Raw genomic sequence first — 21,807 nt, 5'->3', positions numbered from 1 at the left:
ATTTATTTTCTTTCTCTACCTCTCACCACTCCAAAAATTGCCTAAAAATACTGATTTTAAAAGTGTCACAACTAAATTGAAACAAAGGAAGTATATCATACAAAAACTAACTATATAAAAGGTGATTTGAATAATTATTTATCTCAAATGTTATCAATTAATACTAACTTGCTGAAATAATTTTAAACTTTTGATTATTTTATATGTTTTTACTTGGTTAATTTTTTTTTTTACAGATTTTCATTGTCCGGTGAAACAACTAAAGCTTTATTCACTTTATTTAATCAAACTCTGGACAGTTTTCTGTGTTTAAATCGAACCCTTGTCACAGAGGTGGAAGGAAGATATGCAACTTTCTTCAAAGAATATACTACTGTCTACTAGACAATATTATAAACACGGTAACATTTACAGCAACTATGAACCGAACATTTCTCTGCATTGGTGAAAGTTGTAACTGTTAGCAAAAGGAAAGGAGGAAATAGTACTAATCGAAATATTTCGTCAGGGAAGAACAAATTATAGGAGCTGAGGAATATGTTGAAAATCAATTCCATTATCAAAAAATTGCCATGCTTATAGATCTTAAGAGGCTTAGAATTTAGTACACACATCGCCCAGTAATCGGAGTCCAACGTTAGGTCTTAGAATTTAGTACACACATCGCTCAGAAATAAATACGAGCACGAGTACGAGCGGAACTGACATACTGTTGCTAATCAATCAACCGACGAAAATGGCATGATCCCCAAACTGCAAATTCTTCACACAATGAACCAATTCATCTACATTTTAGTTATAAAGCTATCCAGACATCTAATCTGGTGTGTAACAAAAGCAGAGAGATGCTACAATAGTGGTGTGTTCTACAATCAAGTCATGATGAACCATTGCTGGCGAGGTAGCCTTGGCGTGCCCTCCAGCCACCTGACTCATTTGATAATAGTTGGAACGATTTCGATTAACATCGAGAAAATGGAGACATTGGTAAATGTCACTTGGCCTTCACTCAAAACGATGCACGTTGCATTAGAGACAACAACAATAGAAGGTAACATCATGAAAGCAAACCAGAAGATTTACTTCAAAATTCATATAAATGACAGATAATTTCCAAAGACAATGAATGAGCATGTTAAGGATGGAAAAATTCTACAGCACAAGCTCACAAAAGAAGGAAGTAAAGTGGAGCTTCCTTGCTAGCTCCAGAAATATGATAATGGAGGTGATATACTAGGAGTTTGCAAGATCACGATATCCTTCCATAGTCTTTTCTTCCACGAGATGACGGTGGAATGTTGACAAGTTGGTTTGTTCTACGACCTACCAAACAAGAGCAATAACTATCAAAACGCATAACAATATTGTATCTAACTCCTTTCCCTCAGTGTTAACCTTGACAAGAGAATAAATAAAGCAAAGAAACAAACACCAAAAAGAAATTGCTCTTTGATTATTTGCATATCATACTTTGACAATTTCTGTTTTTTGAAGTTCGTCTCAAAATTATCGCAACACTTACCACTTCAAGTGTCCTAGAATAATTGCAACACTTCCTACAAGGTCAATTTCTCTCCCTTGGTGGTCCCCATTACCTTGTTTCAAATACACTATCTTCTATCATATCTACTTTTACAATTAAAAAAATTAGAAAAACTAATAGAAAAACCCTACAAGATAAGTCTGCACAAACTCTCTAGAAAGGCTAGTGTTGCGATTATTTAGGGATGATGGTAGTAGTATGTACAAATAGATGTTATTATGTAAAAAGTTGTCTTAATAGATATACTTCTTCCGTTTTCTAAAAGATGCAACATTTTGACTCACATGCTTGCCAACACGTAACTTTGACCATCAATTTTTTTAATTATTTATTAGTGTAAATTATAGAGTTAATATTTTCTAAATATACATTAACACAAAGTCAACATCTTACATATACTAGTCAAAAATTTCAGGTCGAAATTGGTGCATGATAGTGCAAAAGTCAAAGTGTTGCAACTTTTAAAACAGAGGAGGTATTTCCAAATTACCTACTTAATAAAGATATTTGTAGATATCAATGCCTAAAGCTGGCAAATGTCAAATCAATATGGAACATCTACCAGAAAACGGAAAGAGTTCATGTGCAGAGAGACAATTTCAGAGCTGGTTGTAATACTCAAAAGAAAGAAAACCAAGATCAAATCTGTGCTTACCCCATGGTGTACTGTTATTGAAGGAGCTACCTCCAAGAGAATGTGGATTTCCAGGATCATAGCTGAAAGAACTGTTCTGTGATTTTATATGATTTCCCTCATTCCCATGAGTAACAGATGATCTCCCATGATTGGTACGCTGAAAAGGCGGCTGCCCCAAACGACTCAGAGACGTTGGTGATAACTGTGACATAAATTGTGGTGGCCTTGACATAGAACGACCATACCCAGGAGGCATATTGTACACAGAAGGTGGGCTGCTCATCTCTGGTTTTGGAAATCCTTGTATAGGTCCACTGGGCCTGAGTCAAACCATACACACACACATTAGAGCAAGCTCAGCTTTTACCTTTAAAACTCCAAGATTTGCAGCTTCTTAATCTTATCCAACAATTGACGCATGGAAACAAGTTTTGATAAAGGTCACAACATCTGGCCCACATGAGAAGTATACTTGGCTCCTCAGCAGGAATGTTGCACCAAACTAATGATTGGCCATTCAACTCTACCTCACTTCTTTTACTTGGCCCTAGAAGTTTAATTCAGATACTCCATGTCTCCATTGAAGGCAGTCATCCCTTGGGCCTAATGAGAAAGAGACAGTTGCCTAGTGACAATGTACCACCATCAGTCCTGTCCCTTCACATGACAAGAGTACAAGAAATGGCCTTTGGTGTGTTTGTAGCACATTGAAGTTGGTTGCAGGATGTCCATCTAGCGATCAGCGGTCTTTCATTCCTCGCACGGGGACTCACAATTGCACAAAGTGGTCACTCCGCAGCTCATAAACATCTTCCTTTTTGTACTGCTAGGGAAGCCATTTGAACCCCATCACCATTTTGAACAAAGGAATTTGTAATTACTCCTTTCTCCATTCAGCTTCAAGCTGCATAGCTGTCCCTGCTCCTACCAAGGGAGCCAAGCATCCATTTTGTATAGGCCAGATGTCATGACGTAAACAGCCCATTTGGTAGGCGGGCATTAAATGGCAATAATAATGATGAGATGATATGTAATTTGCAAGGAAAACTCCCTACTCATTAGTAATTACCATGGTACTGGCAGGGATATTATCCCAGAACATGTGACTATATTTACATATTTTCATTCCCACTCAAACCACTTGTAAAGTGGTGGTAATGGATGGTAATGACTTGATGAGATTTTATGAAGTAAATCTAAAGTTTGGAATGCACAAGCATTACATCATACTTTCTACACAAAATTACACATGACTACCATTTATTACCATCTACCAAACAGGTCATAACTGCCCAAACAGTTTCCCCTCAGTGTTTAAGTAGTTTGACTCGGGAAAACAAACATGGGGATCAACAGTAACACAATGGAGATCACAATCTCCAATAACTAATAAACTAACCACTGTATCAAGTATGCAAAGCCCATACACAATGGAATGGGTAGTCATATACAAGGCACCTAATTTAAATAAAAGAGGTAATTCAATTATCTAGAATACATCTAAATTGGTTACTTGTACATTATCTAAGGACGATCCTTAGCACAGCCATTCAAATGACAAACTGACAGTACACAAATGAATAATAGATACTCCTTCCTTCCCATATTAATAGCAACACACCCTTGTGCACAAAGATTTAAGGAAGTAGACAAAGTGGGACATGAGTTTTATTATTCTATAATGGGTAGATTTATATATATATGAATAAATTATATGGGTCCTTTAATTGTGTGTGAATGTGCGAGTTGGGGGGGGGGGGGGGGTATAGGGGGTTATTGTTTCATAATTATCAATAAAGGTGTGAAGTATAGTTGTAAAGTGAAATAATAATATGAAAAAAGAGGATCCCTTCCTTTTATAAAGTGTGCAATTTAATATGACACGATCGGATAATGAAAGTGTTGCAATTAATATGGGACGACCGGATTTAGAAGGTGTTGCGATAAATATGGAACGGAGGGAGTAAGTCATTCGGAATTCAACAATTGAATCAACATGCACAAGAAAGGCAACTATGATTAGGACTGATTGCGCCAGCCAGTAAGCAATTTACCTCCACGATGCACAAGAATTTGTATTTGAATCATGGCTGTATTTGCCAATACCAAAAGTTTGTGGCGATGCTGTAGCTTGATCTATATGCACCACCCTACCAAACTCAGAAGTGATGCTGCTCACATCAGAACTATCCTCTTGCAGCAGTAGTTCATCACTGAAAAAAGCAAACTAAGAACCTTCACAAAAATGCATGAGATATTGCTAGATAATCAATAACATACCAATGACCCCCCCCCCCCCCGAAAAGGGGGTTAGTACCTCCTTTAGTCAAATGACATTCTAAACAAATCAGAACCACTACAAGTGAACTACTTCAAAGTTCAAAGAATAGATTATCGATGTTCTCTTTTCTATGATCATCCAAGATGAAACCTTTCTAATGCAAGTAATCCATGTTCAACTGTTGTCTGTTTGAATGGACCAACAGCCAGTGCACCAGGTTGAAAAGGTTAATACAAGATGTTAATGGTCAAAGTAGTGCTTTCATAAATGTGAAAGTCAAAGTAGAACAACAAATAACAAGCAAGTTCAGACTTTAGCAAGATTACAAATAAAGCGATAGTACTAAAGTATGTCATATTCTGCCAGCTCTCTTCAAAGACAGAGGGACAGCTTTTGTTGACATTCATGCTCCTATCATCAAATTACTAGTTTCTATGTCTACAGCCCCCAATCTCATGAGTTAAGAACCAAAGCTTTACAAGTAGACCACGAAGTTCTCCACCGTGATTTACAAAGCATTCAAAGAATCTCCTCAATTCATTTTCTGGATAATCCCAGTCTATTAGAAAGATGACATACTCTATAAAGCAAGGAAGAACAAAAGTAATATACAACAACAACAACAACAACAAAGCCTCAGTCCCAAAATGATTTGGGAACATAAAAGTAGTATGAAAGCAAAAATTTCTTCAGGAAAATAGCAAGGCAAATAGACACTTCCCACAAAATGCACTCAAAATAACACGGCAGATAGCAGCAGAGAATATAGAGTATTGCATTTTAGCTATCCTCGAGGCATAACACTATAAACAAAGCACATAGCTTATTCCATGTATCCTCTGTCCCAACAGAGCCATCATAGTTTGACACAATCTTATGAGACATGAACCCTCAAGACTTCTCTTTGATGTTCAAAGCAAAAAAATTAGAAGGCTGCGTAAGTGGAAGGTAGTCAGTGCCTCTTTGACTGTTGGTACTAATTTGAAACCGATCCAATTGCCCCAACTATAATGAATAGTGTGACAGGTTATGAGGCAACAAAAGATTCTTCATATAGAAAACATCTACAAGCTACTTACTACTTAGCGACAACAAAACTGGTAGGCCCAAATGTGGTTGCGAGTATGACCTCCAGTAAAATGCATGCAGGCTATAGCAGAAATAATTACTATTCATGCTAACACTTGCAGTCATGAGCCACCGAAGTCCTAAGCGCATGCTCAATTTGAAGAGTGATCTTTTAAAGAGAAAAAAAAATTATTTTTTTAAAAAAGGAAGAAACTAGGAAGCATGCAAAAGGAAGTCCAAAACATAAAAAGTATAATTCTAGGACAAAGGAATTATATTAGGAAAAATGAAAAAGGAAGAGGAAACATTGGTGATTCAGCAATACCCATGAGTAAACATCTCCAAATGATTTTGAAAACAACCTAAGAAGTCTATATTTTATACACAAGGGAGGCACTAAGCGTACATACCTATAGTTTGGATCCCAATCACCAGGATCAGGCAATGCTGTTGCATCAAGCTTCTCATCAGCAGATCCTTTGATTTTTGAAAATTGCAGATTTGAACCACCCAAAATAGAACTTGGCATATGGGAAAGGGAGTGATCATTACTTAAGTTACTACTTACAGGTGGCTGCTTCCAGCTTGTAGTGTTAGAGTTTATAGGCATATGCATTGGACCACCAGGTACCTGTGAGTTACCCTCACCTTGTATAAAGCAAGGACTCTCAGTCAATTGTCCTTGACCATGCAAAGAGGATGTACTCTCTTGAGACTGCATATTTCCAGAATATCCCCAACTTTTCCTCCGGCTAAAATTGCTAACAGCAATACCTTTTCCTAGAGGAGATCCCTGACAATTTCCTCTTGCAGGAGATGCACCACCATAATGTCCAGGAGAACCAGAATTTTGAATGAAACCACTTGGTGGAGTAAACTGTGAAGGACTAGTTCCAAGGGGTAATGGTGCAAAATTTCCTGCAGACGGACTAACACCAAGTCCTTGTGGCCTTTGAAAAACTCTCCACCTTGCATCAGGGCTAGTACCAACCATGGTCATACCCCCTTGAGTGTGAAAATTCATTGCAGATGGACCAACAGGAGAAAAATACGTAAATGTATTAAAATTATCCCCATAGCTCCCATAGCTACTTCCAAGTACATTACCATCATTATAACTATTATGGCTTCCTAAACTACCATAGCTACTGCCGTGTGCATATGGAGCCATCTGAATGTGTGGAGCAGTATGCATCGATGCAGTCAGTCCTGGAACCTGCAAAAATTCTATCAAAAGCCAGCCACAAAGCAAAGATAACAAGACACTATCCCCAAGCCCTCTCTTTGGAAAGTGAAGGACCATTGTGTTTAATCAATTGAACTTCACTTGTATGTTTTTATTAAAACTTACTAAAATTATTATTCTAATATTAATTAATAAATATTAATAATAAATTAGTAATAATAATGATAGGACTTACATTAAATTAAGAGTAATAACAATATAAACATTAAAAATTATTATAAATAGGAAATAAATATGATATTGCATGCCATTTAATAATATATTTGTGTATTATCATCAACATTTATATTGTTGTTGTATAACTAATAATAATATTAGTGTCAATAATTATTATTATTATGAGGATCTTCATGACATAGTAGTAATAATTAATAATAAAGAGAAGAAATTTTTTATTTTGAAACTTACTGAAACTCATTGGAAGTTATTTGAACTTACTAAATTTTTTATTAGAGCTTATCTCAACTTATTATTAAAATAAGTCAAAATAAGTTGAACAGAGCACTAACATAGTGGTGGCAGTGGCATCGTTGATATCATCATCTAGGGAAAGAAAAAAAGTATCTGAAGAGGCAGAGCAAGCTCACATTAGGAGATAGACCAGCTGCAAACCAGTGCCCTCCACCAGGATGATGGTCCACCTTGAAGTTTTGTGACACTGGGCTTACCGGCTTCCCAATAGAAAATCACAAGAAACAGAAGGAGATAAAGAGTCAGGAACTTTGATAAGAAAGAAGAAGAGGAAAAAAATAAAGGCTTCCACAATAAAATGACACTAAGTTACTAACCATTAACCAATGACTAAAGACAAATCGCACAGCATGTGAGTATGGAAACAATAATATTTATGCTTAATAAACCGATGAATACTTGCAATCAGAAAACAGAGATCAATGTTGCATATCAATGACAATTACAACAAAAGGGAGAAGTCAAGCTACCAGAGGCCACCGGCCACTACTCAACATATTATGAATCTGTTCAAGGGGACCTCATTTCTCGACAAGTTCAGTTTTGTGAATTGATGAGTTTGCTACCTGATTTCTATGTAAGTCTAACCTCTTTACATCCTTTTCCCCGACTCACTCCAATTGATGCCTAAACTACTTTGACTCCCTTATGGTAATAAACTAATAGTATGTATAGAAGAAAATAGAAAGTTTCTAAAGAAAGAAGGATAATAGGAATCATAAGAATGTTTGATCACCAGATAACTGTTCAGTACTAAGGTGTCCATTCATAGTAGAGGGACCAATCAACAATCTTACAAGTTCTCAATTATCGTAATTTTTTTAGTATATCTAATTCTGCAAATGCTAGATAAAGCAACATTTCTAATCAAACATGAATCTTTCCCATGGAGGAATTTTCAAGTTTTAGTAGATATATATACTACTCACGCACATTACAGACTTATCACTTTAAAGGAATGACTCAGAATTGACCGTTGTTCATAGGTATTACCACATCTTCACATTTTTCATTTGCTCAACGACTCTCACATCCCCCTAACCCAAGGACAGCAAAAGAAAAAGAGAGTGGTCCTGGAATGTGCAAACTGGATTGCTATAAGATTTCTGTGGAAAGAAATATGACCTTACAGATTACTAACTCTACTTTCAATCTACATAGTTTGACTTTTACGAACGAAAACATTGACCATTAATCTTTTTAATTATTACTGAGTAAAATTTATGAAAAGTTGATACTATAAAATGTGTTGAGACAAATCTAACACGATCCAACATGACTGAAGGATGGACAACGTGAAGTATGTGAATAGTGTCAAAGTTAAAAGTGTGTAGAATAAAAAGAAACGGGGGAGTAGTACACGGCACAATAAGCTATCTGGAATTAGCCATCAGTAAACGACACAGCATGTGAAAAGGTAGGATGGGAGGAAGGCATTATTTAGTGAACTAAAAATCTTGATTCAGCACTTCAAGCAAGTCAAAGGCTAATTTTACAAAGCAATTCAGCAGGAGAAAACGATGTATGACACAAAAAGCATTGATCAAAATCTGGCACTTGAGCAAGATGCAGAGCAATCCATACAAGAAATACATATATCTTCATAGAAAAGTAGAGCCTTCAGCTAAATCAAGTATTAAGTAGGGGTAAGTTGCCAACAGCCAACATCAATGTGCCTCTTATGCTCGAAAACTTAAATTTCCCTGCATACTAAATAAAAACCAAAGTAGAAAACAGCTTCACGAGTAATCCATTATGACATGGTTTTGAATTACCATATTCCCAGGGATTCATGGCTTTAAAGGCTTACAAATTTATGTGTACAAAGTTCTTTCTAATACTACATAAAGAATATGCTTCAGTTTGTTGTCAAAAAGATTCATTATGTTAGACATTTTGTACATTTGAAGTCAATGAGTTTCAATATTCTTTTGCCAATCAACAAAGCATAAGTGCAAATTCAATATAAAAAGATATACGACCTTATGCGTGACATGAATTTATAAATAGAAGTAACAGGGATCCATACAAGGCCAGTGGTAAAAGAGGAGTTGCTAAAAATGATTGACATGGAATTCAAATTGTCCTTAGCAAGAAGTAACTTCGGCCAGCACACCTAAGTATGTTACTCAAGCTCTTCATTTTACCTGAAGTACCCGTGCCGGAACCCAACACCTCTGACCTGGGTATGGACACTTTGGACAGTTCATTTTGAGACAAATATCATGGAAGATTTTCACAAACTAGACGAATCGGACACTTCAACACATGCCCACGTTCGACATGGTACCAGAGATCAAGTAACATGACACCAGACAAAGTAACTAATTACAGATCTAACTGCAGATTTGATGGTGGAATTCAACTGATTAAATCTCCAGAACAATTTTTAATAATAATTAATAATAAATTAAAATGATAAACATAACAATAAATAATCACAATAATAAAATGATATGAATTGTAATAATCATTGCTGTCAAAAACCGCTCACCACACGTGGAGTCTCAATAGGAGGTTGATAAGGACTTGTGAATGGCTCTCCAGTCACAAAAGGATGTTTTGAAGCCTGCCGGTAGAAGTCAAGCAATTAGTACCATAATTGATATCATACTACATCAGATAACTCGGGAATATAAAAAAAAACAAAGCTGCTACTATGACAGAAGATGGAAGAACCTGAAACGGAGACCACCGTTTTGCAGGATCAAACTCCACAAGGCCCCTTAGAAAATCAATGAGAGCTAACCGTACTTGCCTTTCTGCAATAGACAATAGTAGAACACCCATTCCATTTAAGCACAAGTGAAGGAAGTTTTCCTACTGGGAGCTTCCAGAAGAAAATACAAACAGCATACAAACCTTTCATTATATCTTCTTCAGGTAAATTTTTCCTGTAAGGATAGGCTGCAACAATTCCTTCCAGATTCATATAATTAAAATATTCTTTTCCAATACCAGGTTTCTTCTTCTCCCTCTGTCTCAAAATGATGGAAAAACTTGAATGAAGATCGGAAGCAGTAAATCTAACAGTCATCTAATATAAAGGGGCCAAACACATAATCATACAACTCCATTTTGAAAAACAAAAAAACAGTGTTCATCCCAGAACAGCTTCTCTATCTATGTAGAGCCTTAGAGGTAAGGCTGTATAAATAGGCCTCCCAAACCCCACCATTGGTGAAATCTATACTGAGTGGTGGTTTTGTATAACATGATCTGTAACGTTAATCAGATGGGAGAATCTCGGATGTTTCAGAGTATTATGCTTCTCTTATAAATAGCAACAAAATTTCCAATTTACCTTCATACTCCCTCTGGATTTTATTAGTTTAACCATTTCCTTTTTGGGTTGTCATTTATTAGGTTACCCACTTTTTTTTCTGTTTTTGCAATGGTTTTACCAATTTCATATTATTATCTTCACCTTATCACTCTGTTTCTCTTGGCCCACAACATAAACATCAATACACTATGCATTAAATTACTTTATCTTCCCCTTCTAAGACCCTTGTACACATTTCTCCTAAAAACTCTATGCCCAAAGAAGTGGGTAAACTAATAAAAATCGGAGGGAGTAATATTTAAGAAATAAATGACTAACTAGCTCAAGTTACACTACACAATAGCCTTCTGTCCCTTGCATTCCTTGTGTACAAGGGTGGCACCCTCTAGTCAGAAAAGTACTATTGTTGCTAACCCAAAATGATAGGTAATGTAGATTGACTGGAAATTCTGAGCCCTAACCAGCCTTATTTTACATGATAGGAACTAGGAAGTGCCACCAACCAATAACTAAATTCAATATTTCTTGTGCTCACTTAACATAATCACAGTATTTCACGAGTACAAACACTTACTGCTTCATATTCTTCCTCAGATAATGCTTGGTAAGCACTTTTTCCCCTCGTAGAAACATGGCCAGCATCTACATGATCAACACTTCCGACAAACTTAAAAAACTTGTTTGTGCTTTTTGCCTCCTTAAGTAAATAATCAGGGGGTTGACCCCTACAATATTCAAATATAGACAACAGTCAGCCAAGATCCAGCAAAAAAAAAAAAAGGCAAGACTGTAATGGTCTTCTCTGTTGGACTACATAGTGATGCATTGGCTAAGATAACATTATGAATCATACCAGAAATAAGAGATGAACTGATCTTTGTAACACCATGAAAAAAATATTTGAAATGGTAGGATATATCCAAAATGAGATTGAACTGAAATATAGCACATAATGATTTTCTGCAACATCTCAATCTTGACTCTTAAGAGAATCCTTCATTATATTCCAACTTAGCCCAAAGAAGTACAATAGTCAATGGAAGACTTTAAGGAATATAAATTATGCTTTGACGGGAAAAGAGACTTCCTATGCTAGCCCTTGAAAGTACATCAACGCCATCACATCTCGTAGGGTGCAGGGTAGGAGCTAGGAACTACTGGGAGAAAGTATGGACAGTGAAGCAGGAGCAACCCTTTTCTAATCAATTTTCCATTTGTAACATCTCTATCATCACATCATATCCCTAATTCAGCTTTCATGGCAAAATATTGAAGGTATGAACTCTTGGACTTTTCATATTAGCAGGAATTCAAACTTGTCAACGACTTGCGTCATTAGCATACATGGTCATACATTTATCTTCCTATATAAGTTTTGTATCTCTATTCTATAAGCCAACTCTTGAGAAGTTTGGTGTCCACATGAGAAAATCACTAGAATACCCTTACTCGCACATTTTATTAAATTAATTTGAAAAAATGATGCAAAAATTATTTAATCAATGGATTTTGCTCCATACGCACGTGATTATTTAATGTTTGTTCAATAAAAATGATATCAATTTTTTCTTTAGTGGAAATTTGTGAACAATTTTTCTTACCTATTATTCAGGGTTATTAAATGTAATAGACAATTTTGCTTTCACACGCATCCTATGCATATAAGACTAGTAACTTATTGGATGGAGGGGGAGAGAGCCTTGATTATCTGAAAATATTAGACATCGGAAAATTTGATGGACTGAAACTCTCAGTAAATATCTTTTGAGAAGTTTTTGCGACCCCCCCCCCCCCCCCCCCCCCCCCCCCCCAAGAAAAAAAAAAAAAATCCATCTCCTGAACCTTTTACACCAGCCAGATAATGGAAAGAGTTTAACAAATCAAAGATTGGCAAACCTTTACTACCCAATCAGAAAAATGCTACATCCTGCCACCAAATGCATTTTAGAAAGTATATAAGAAAAAGATAACAGATATAATAGAAGGCTTTCTGCAAATTAACAAGGGACATCAGATAATCATATGATAAAACTTGGTTATAAAACTAGACAATGATTTAGCTACATGATGATTAACCAGCAGTTAAGCACAAGAGCCATGCCTACACTTTTCCAAAATACAAAAAAAGGACTCATCAGAAATCAGAGAGGCATACCCAAGTATTCGGATCATCCTTTTTAGAAGATCGAACTCGGATATTCCAGGAAATAAAGGGAGGCCTAGAAACAACTCAGCAACAATGCATCCAAATGACCACATGTCAATGGCAGTAGTATATCTTACAAACACGTTAAGGTATGCATATCATTTTGATGCATCATTCAAATTTGATTGATCAATAAACAGCTATATATACAGACAGCAATTGTAACTGGCATACTCTATCTATGTGTGTCTGGAACAATGATTTGTGCAATACTTCCTCTGTTGCTTAATACTTCCACTTCACTAACTTCTAATGTTCTATATTCACTGTATGTCTCCATTCTAATCTATTAAATAGGGCAGCTTGACACTTCAATTTACCAATGTCCGCATTCCCATGGATTACTATAAGTCTATAACTCCCCCTTTGTACAGGTATGGACTACAGAGTACTCCGATTGTGAGTGATCTGCATTCCAACATCTAACATTAGTGAGGAATTATTTTTTTTACTTAATAAGGGAGAGAAAATTTAAAACCTATTCATTTCTCACATCTGAAAATAATGTGCAAATCCTGCAACAACTGATACTGGGAACAAAGAGAGTAGACACAAACAAATAGTAGCAAGGTAGATAATGAAAATCAGGACTTTTTAATACAAGAGGTTGGAAACGAATTCACGTCCAATTATCAATAGTCCTGTAATAAAGATAGAAAGACATAAAAAGTGAGTGACAAAGGATACTGATAGCCAAGAAGCACTTCTGGGGACCTATAGTAACGACTCTGCAGGGGGGGAAAAAATAGATACTTCCAGTCAAAATATTTATTCAGTAGAAAAATTGCTTTGTCACTATGAAGAAGATGTGACCTGAATATAAGAGTAAACTGTCTTATCTTCCATGCAGGCAGATCCAAAGTCAATAATTTTTATTTCTGCTGGTTTCATACTGTCAATATCACAACAATGTCATACTTCAATAAGAACAAATACAGCAAATCAGCTTCCCACTTTTTCCGTTTCCCTCGTGCTCATAAAACGAAAGCTCACCTTGTGCATAGAAGAATGTTCTCTGGCTTCAGATCACAGTGAATAATACCAGCATCTTTCATCAGTCCCAAAGCACGCAAAATCTATTAAATTGAATTACTTAGAAATCCAAAGGAAATGACAAAGGTACTGTAGCAAATACCATACTAGTGTATACCAACAAGTTCTACCTGCTTTGAGAACAATTGTACAATACTCAACGAAAGCCCTCTGAAATTGTTTAGTTTTATCAGCTCATACCTGCCACAAAAGTATCAACTCCAAGTCACACAATAATGTCAACAGCTAGATTGCAGAGTCAGAGACAGGTAGAACTTACAAATTTGTGTCTAGCAATTCAAAAGAAATGCATAGATGACGCTGAAATACAAAGTAATCATGAATGCGAACAATATGATGCTTATCTTCAGGATCAAGCTTCTTATTTAACTGCAAACAAGAAAAGAAAAGTTATTCCAGTCCAGTTATTATAAATCACAATCAGCACCCCTTAAAAAAAAATTTAAATAAATCACAATCAGCAGTGAAGATACCGTCGTCAAGATTGAGACTTCGACCCATGCTTGTTGATAGTAAGCAGGCTGGTTTTTAATAATCTTGATTGCTACAAAACTGCTAGTTTCAGGCACCCAACACTTGGCAACCTGTCCAAATGTCCCATGTCCAAGAATATCTTTGACAATGTATCTGTATAAAAACAAACATAAAAGTCTATATTATTTACACTAATACACTTCAGCATGACGTATCCTGGCAATTGTGACTCTTAGACAACAGCAGTGATCATGGAAAACAAAAAGAACCTCTAGTAAATATTAGAGACCTCTAAGCATACCTTAAAGGACCATAGCAGTATAGCATAATTACATACATACTGTACTAGTCATAAACTGATAAACCCCATGACAAAAAACAAGGAATCGCTGAATACGCACTAAACATAAGCTAAATACCGGTGGTACCATATAAACAGAAAATTTTGTTCAGTTATCTATACCTGGAAGCTACTTTAGTCATCTGTTGTTAAATCTATTCTTTAATTATTACCTGTCCCCAGACTCCCTCCTCTAATATGGTCAGGGTTCACCAGCTGATAATCATTGATAATATTAATAGCACCATCCTTCAGTCATTCACCCCCTCTCCCCTCCCATACTCCTTCATTAAACAAAGGCATTCCCTCCTTCTCTCGCTCTCTTGCAACAGCAGCCGGCAAATTTTAAAGGCTCACATCAATCAAGCAACCAAAAACACCAACTTCCCATTTCCTTGTTTTTGATCTGGTGTTCTAATTGTCAAATTCAGGTTTCTGGAGAACTAACAAGATTTCTCCTTCCTCTTGATTTAGCGTCGAGTCTGTTCCCCTAACGTGTCTGACCAATATCCCGTGTTTGCACCAGGATCATGACGTGTCAACATGGGCACGACCGGCGTAAAATCCTAGTTTGAGCATCATTGTGCTAATGTTATCATTTGAAGACAAGTGTACATATTGATGAAGAATAACTAAGTTCCTCAGCAACTCTCGGAGAAAATTTACAAGGTATACTTTAGTTCCTACATAACTTCATTAGAAGAGACAATTTGTGCTTAAGTAAAGCCATATAAATGCGCCAAATCTTCATTTAGGGTGCAACAACATTGAACATACCCAATGAAGGCGTATTAAGGGTCTTAGTCAATAGTTATTACTTAATTACGAAGAAAAAGGCACGTAAGTGAGTGTTTTAAGTATTTTGGGTTACGTTTTAGAAAGCAATGTAGATACTGATTAAGACATGACTCCATATGAGATGATGAGGGTGGCTAAAATGCAAAGGATCAACTAGAATTTTGAGTGACCATTATGTACCTATACAAGACATTTGGTATGAGGGATAAGGATTATGGGCATAAAGGGGTGAGATAAAGATAGGAAATTGAGTGGGATAAGAATAAATCAAGTGCTTTCACTTGTTTCGTATGGGTCAAAAATAAAATTGGGATAACAAATTTCCTTAAATATCCTCACTCTCCATACTCTCGCATAGTGTTAAATAACGGCCGCATGGATTTCAACTTTGGCGAACCGAATTCCACCGTTCATACCGCCTTTTCAAAATACACCAGAGATTTCTCTCGTTCCGAACGAAACAAAGAATTATCGCCCGCATTTCCCGTTCCAAGACGCGATTTTCAGTTTTTTTTTTCTGGAGAAACAAAATCCTAGATCTGTCAATTGAAGATGAAATATGTGATTTCGACATTGGGGCTTTTGCACACGAAGTTGATTCCAGTAGGAAGGTATAATTTTGACGTCAATGTAAAATTTGTCGGCCATTTTCCGGCCACTGTAGGGAGGAGAGAGAACATAGAAGAGAAGTAGTGAAGAAGAAGGGGGTATCGAATAGATATTTGGTGATATGATATTTCCTTTTAGTTTATTATATGATTTGAGGTGGGAAGGGATATAACCAATAAGAAATTAGGACCCACGTGGTGTGGAGTACAACTACGGTAGAGAGGAGTAACTCTTTCTCCCTCAATTGTTTGATGTCTTTATTCTGTCCAGCCATAGTGTCAAAACAAGGCCGCATCGAATTGTATAGCTTGTGTCGTAAAGGTTTCCAAATCTACCGAAGCGATATTACCCGCATCGTAAAGGTGTAAAAAACGGCATTTTAGGCGGGTTTTAGGGATATTTCATGGTTTAAGCCGATATTCAACGGTACTACAACCGCATCATCCTCGTTCCCGCATCACCGTGACCGTTACCACAACTGTGACCGAAACCGTATTTTCGAACTATGAGTCCAACTCTTTTTCTTTCAACTCTTTACTGCATTTTTTGGGTTTACTAAAAGACTATCGAGGTTGTTTTCAAAAAAAATATTCTTTTTTTATTCTATCTAGTGTACTTATTTAAACTTTTCACTTTTCAACCCCATGTATCCTGAAATTTAAATCAAGAAGGTATATTGACGAGGAAATATTAAAGATATACTTAAGTATTGGTGTCCAACCATTAAAAAATATAAAAAAGCCTAAAAAGTGCTATAATTTCAAATTCATCACTGACAACCGCATCGCGGTCCGTGATTAGCGTATCCGTTCCGTTCCTCCAAAACAGCAACTATTTCCGCAACCGCGACCGAAACCGCATTTTCGAACTATGTACTCTCCTCCCTTCTTCCTTTTCCTTCAGGATCAAATTGTCTTTTCCTCCCTGTTTCTTATATCCTCCAAACCACACACTCATTTCTTCTGTCCTTCCCTATCCCACCCTTTTTATCCCCCTAAACACCCCCAAAGTTTACAAGGGAAATTCTATAGAGCGACAATTAGATCAACGTCTGTGGGACTAAATGTTAGCATTAGGTTGGATCATATTAGATTGACAAGGAGGTAGAAATACGTATGAGATAAATATGTGAAACATCATAAGTGAAAGGATCCTAAACGAATATATGGGCGAGAACATTAACGGGGTAGATATAGATGATAAGATACGAGAGATAGGCTTGGGTATGTGAGATTCGACTAGATGATAAGGTGAAGGTAGTGGAAATTTTAGATTCAAAGATATAAAGAAGTTGGAGGATGACAAAAAAAAACATTGACAAAGGGTGTTCAGACATGAAGAAACTAGATATGTGGCTTGGCTTTAAAAGGCGTGAAGCACCTCAAGGCCTAAAGGGTCCTTAAAGCCTAGGTGCAAGGCGAAGGCAAATGAATCTTATAGGAGAGGTGCACCTTCAAAGTATGGGGAAAGCAACAACAATGACACTAATAAAGCAATCTCCCATGTGATATTTGTTATGTTTGGTATGTATTGAGAGAATGAAAAGTAAATGGAAACAAAAGGGGAAAAAACAAAGGAAGGGAAGGGAGAGAACACACAAGAGAAGCTATTGTTCTCGATAAGAATGGCCATTGAGAGCGCTAATAGACAAAGAATATCAACAAACACGAGTCAGAAGAATCGGTCACGGTCTATGTTGTAAGCATTCTCCAATTGACTAATTCTTAAATTGAAGCATTAGCTAAATTTTAGTCTACACCTCCAAATGAAGAAAGAAATTTTGGTTATTTTCTAACTCAAATCTTGTCCTCCTTACTTGCCTCTTTCTTAAAAGCTTCCTAGGCGTTGTGCCTTGCTCGATGCGCACGCATCCGATACCTATGGCAGGTTGTTAAACCTATGTTTTCAAATGCGTTTTGGTTTGCGCCTTAGTATCCCCTTCGTCCCTCGCTCAGACGTGCTTTTGAAGGCTAACATATGCGGCACTCGCCATAAAAGAATGGAGGAAATGATTTATGTGCATGTTCACTAGAGAGAAATCTTGGCTCACACAACCAACCTCATCCTATTTGGGTTGACGTTGTGGCATTGCTATTGTTGTTGACTTCTTGTACTATATTATGATTGTTTACTACATGTAAACTTGTAACAATTATCATGGTGCCTTGGAAGGCATTGTGGTAAATCGTGATGCCTGAAAGGCTTTGGTCTATGCAACTATAACCACATAGTGGGGAAAAAAGGTACAAGTTTTTTATGTCCTTAATGGTGTTCAATGACACTCTCAAACAGTTCAGTAAAAGTCCAATAATGGCAACAATGTTGAAAATTGACCATGCAAAAAGAGCATTAAACCATATAACCAATTACAAATTGCTAAACCAAAGTCAAGCATCACCTAAGAACAATCATTTCTCTTCAGCTAATACAAAAGAAAAATTAGCAAGAAATGAACTTCATCTTCACCAAAGCTCCTCTCAAAAAATCTAATTCCATGACTAAGTTACTTCGTGGCATTAAAAGGAAAAAATTTACGGTTTCATTGGAAGCTAAGCGCAACAACTTTCATAGCTTATACTTGTCTCATAATTTTAAATTCCTCTATTCCAGACAGTGACTCTTATTCTGTCACTATAAAAGACTTAAGTGCTCTTCTTGTGAGGCTATTCACTAATTAAGCTTTTGGACTGTTCCTGATCATAAGTCCTAACTAGTTTATATTGCACACCCGCCCACATTACATGTCCACCATTGGTGTGTTGAAAAAATGAGCACTTTCTATCAGAAGCTTCACTTTGTCCAAATAATAATCTTGTCCCTGGAATCACTCGTATTCACTCTCAAACCTGGGCCCTTGCATGTTAGCCTCATCAGCATTATTGGGAAGTGGAACAAGTATAAGTTACCACCTCATGAAGAGCCTCATCTGCATTCTCTGGCAGCAGAGTATTCATGATTGGTGGAGGAAACAGTAATGAATCTGCATAGCTGGTAGTCCCCACCAATGTCCCCTTTTGCTACACAGCTCAATCTCAGGTCCCATTACCTCTAGCTATCACATAGATTTGAGTTCTCCCCTTGATATGAAACCTCATTTGGAGGAAAGTCAAAAAATTGCCACTTTCTCATTAGCAGCTTCCCATGTCCTTGCAAAGTGCATACAACTTGACACCTGGCCTTAAAAGAATAGAAGAGAAGATCGACCTCCCTTGAGTAGCAATGTGAAATCGATTTATATTGTACATCATCTTCCGTTAGCATTGTCCACATGCTCCCCACATGCCTCACACAAATTAATCAAGTGCTGCACGCCCTAACACTAGCTACTGACTTTTGTCATTAAGATAGAGACCTTGATTGTTCCCACACTTCAAATGCAGCTCATTACCGGGTACCCCCACATCCTTGAAATTATCCGGCCACCACATCCAACCAAAAAAATTACCTGAGAAAGACCACAACTGACTAACGGCACCTGTCATAACTTAACACAACCATCCACTCAGACCTTTTTATCCCTTCTCCTGAACTCCAAGTTTCTAACAGAACTGTCATATTTGTAAAATTAGTATCTAAAGTTCTTACATTTCATTGTCAAGTGTCAATGTGTCATCAACAATGGCATCCTGCTTCTATAATAATTTCAAGTAATGCTACAATCAGGACCTTGGGGAAGGGGGAGGAACTACCCAATGCAAAATAATCATAAAAAAACACACCTTTGCTGTGTCTGTGAATTCACCAACACATAATTTACGGAAAGAATAAGATCCGAATTTGCATTATCATGGCCATTATTGAACACTCCATCAGATGGACTTGTTAAAAACCTCTTGGGATTAAGTTCATCAGTATACTTGAAATCAGCATTACATACTTGATACGTTTCAACTATGTGCTTCGTAAGTTTCGATACCAACTACAAAACACAAATAAAACAAACACAAACACAACACACATAAATTAGCATGATACACAACCAACCAACCATCTCATTCATGATCATGATCATGCCAAAAAGAAATAACAATTGCATCCATCTAAATTAACTTGATCATACCCTAATTACATTACTAAAAACTAAAACAATCACACACAATTTAGCATGATACACAACCAACCAACCATCTTATTCATTCATGATCATGCCAAAAAGCAATAATAATTGCATCCATCTAAATCAACTTAATCATACCCTAATTACATTACTAAAAACTAAAACAATTACATACAAATTAGCATAATACACAACCAACAATCTCATTCACAATCATGCCAAAAAGCAATAAGAATTCTACCCATCTAAATCTACTTGATCATACCCTAATTACATTACTAAAAAACTAAAACAATTACAGCATCAAGTCCAGAACTTTACCGGTTTTCTAACCACAACCCTTAAAGTCGTAGGCTTATTACTCGATTGATATGGACGGAAAACCAGCTGCCGAGGACAAAACCCCGAACCGATAGACGGCGAAGATGATGGCAACTCATCCAATAGCTCACCGCCATCACTGCGACATACTTCTTCATCCATCAAAACCACCCCAAGGGGTTCAGTGGGTCAACTGAACCCCCAATTTCTCAATATTTTTGAACTTACCACTCAAAATCATATAAATTGAATTCTAAATTCTTACTCAAACATGTAAAGGCTACAAATTTGGTTAAAATTTGTAGTAAACAACCAACCCTTTGAAATTTTTGGAAGATCCGGGTCTTGGATGTTGTAGAAAGAAGATAAATTTGATAGCAAATTCTTTGATTTTTGTTCGCTAACAACTCTTGTTAATTGAATTATCAAATTTAGGAAGGTAATTTGATGAAATTGATGATGATGGAAATATGATTTGTCAGTTTTTTAGATAGGAAATTGAAATGAATGAAGGTAGAAGAAGAGAGAGATGTAAAACGAAATCGAGGGTTAGGGTCAAAAACTTCTTCTTTTGTATGTTTCTCTTTCCCATTGTTTTTTTGTTTATCTTTTTTCTTTCTGCCTTCCCCTCTTTGTTAAAAATGTCGAGGTAGAAAGTCAAAATAAGGGTAGTAAAGGTAAATTGGCTAGATATTAGGGGTGTTCGCAGTTTGGATTTGTGCGGTTTGGAATGTAACCCAATCCAAACCGCAAATATACGGTTTGACATTTTCCCAATTTAAATCGCACCGTACTTTTACCCAAATCAATTCAAACCGAATTGCACGAAACGGTTTGGTGTGGTGTGGTGTGGTTTGGTTTGCGGTTTGAACTTTTTTCTATCCGATGTTAATTTTGTAAACTAAGAGTAAAAAAAATTGTTAATAAATATAAAGATCAATTTCGTAATTAAACACAAAAATCTATTACTTAAGTCAAGGGAGGAGTTGTGGAGTCCCCCTTTGAAATGACTAGGATACCCTTTAATAACTTATAAATGTTTTCTTTTTATAAAAAAAAAATGAGAATCAATGCAATTTGCTATATGGAATAAGTCAAAATGGAATACGCAATCATCATTAATAACCTTACAAAAATAGATTGACACAATTAATTCACAAAATTAATTAGAATCTTCAATCAAGAAAAGTTAGCGATATACCATGACAACATAACACTTCGTATTTACAGAGTTCAAACAATATGGTTTATTAACATTTACAGTCACTAAATAAATATACTAAAGCCGCTGACAATGAATTATTAAATCTTTGACCAAATTTTTCAGTGACAGTATTAAACAGTTAAAATTGGTCATCTTCAATTTAAAAAGATAATAACATGTACAAAATAACCTCAATAATTTACATCACTACCA

The 21,807-nt window shown here is 36.3% G+C and overlaps 1 protein-coding gene across 1 annotated transcript; it reads right to left on the bottom strand.

Moving 5' to 3' along the window:
- Window positions 1–1,045: 1,045 nt before the first annotated feature.
- On the bottom strand, window positions 1,046–21,002 carry LOC104887975 (hypothetical protein). Its single transcript, XM_010672766.4, has 18 exons — window positions 20,391–21,002; window positions 19,732–19,931; window positions 14,265–14,418; window positions 14,051–14,160; window positions 13,902–13,971; window positions 13,732–13,814; window positions 13,552–13,630; window positions 13,426–13,466; window positions 12,688–12,810; window positions 11,107–11,257; window positions 10,109–10,223; window positions 9,926–10,008; window positions 9,741–9,815; window positions 7,363–7,446; window positions 5,940–6,745; window positions 4,235–4,393; window positions 2,199–2,500; window positions 1,046–1,323 (listed from the first exon to the last, which is right to left on the bottom strand). The coding sequence occupies exons 1-18, from the start codon at window positions 20,550–20,552 to the stop codon at window positions 1,250–1,252; spliced, it is 2,871 nt and encodes a 956-aa protein (XP_010671068.2). The 5' UTR covers window positions 20,553–21,002; the 3' UTR covers window positions 1,046–1,249.
- Between the last annotated feature and the right edge of the window lie 805 nt (window positions 21,003–21,807).

Source organism: Beta vulgaris, chromosome 3, assembly GCF_026745355.1.
Source record: "Beta vulgaris subsp. vulgaris cultivar EL10 chromosome 3, EL10.2, whole genome shotgun sequence".
Taxonomy (NCBI): domain Eukaryota; kingdom Viridiplantae; phylum Streptophyta; class Magnoliopsida; order Caryophyllales; family Amaranthaceae; genus Beta; species Beta vulgaris.
Note: the sequence above shows the minus strand (reverse complement) of the source record. Positions and strands in the feature narration are given on the sequence as shown.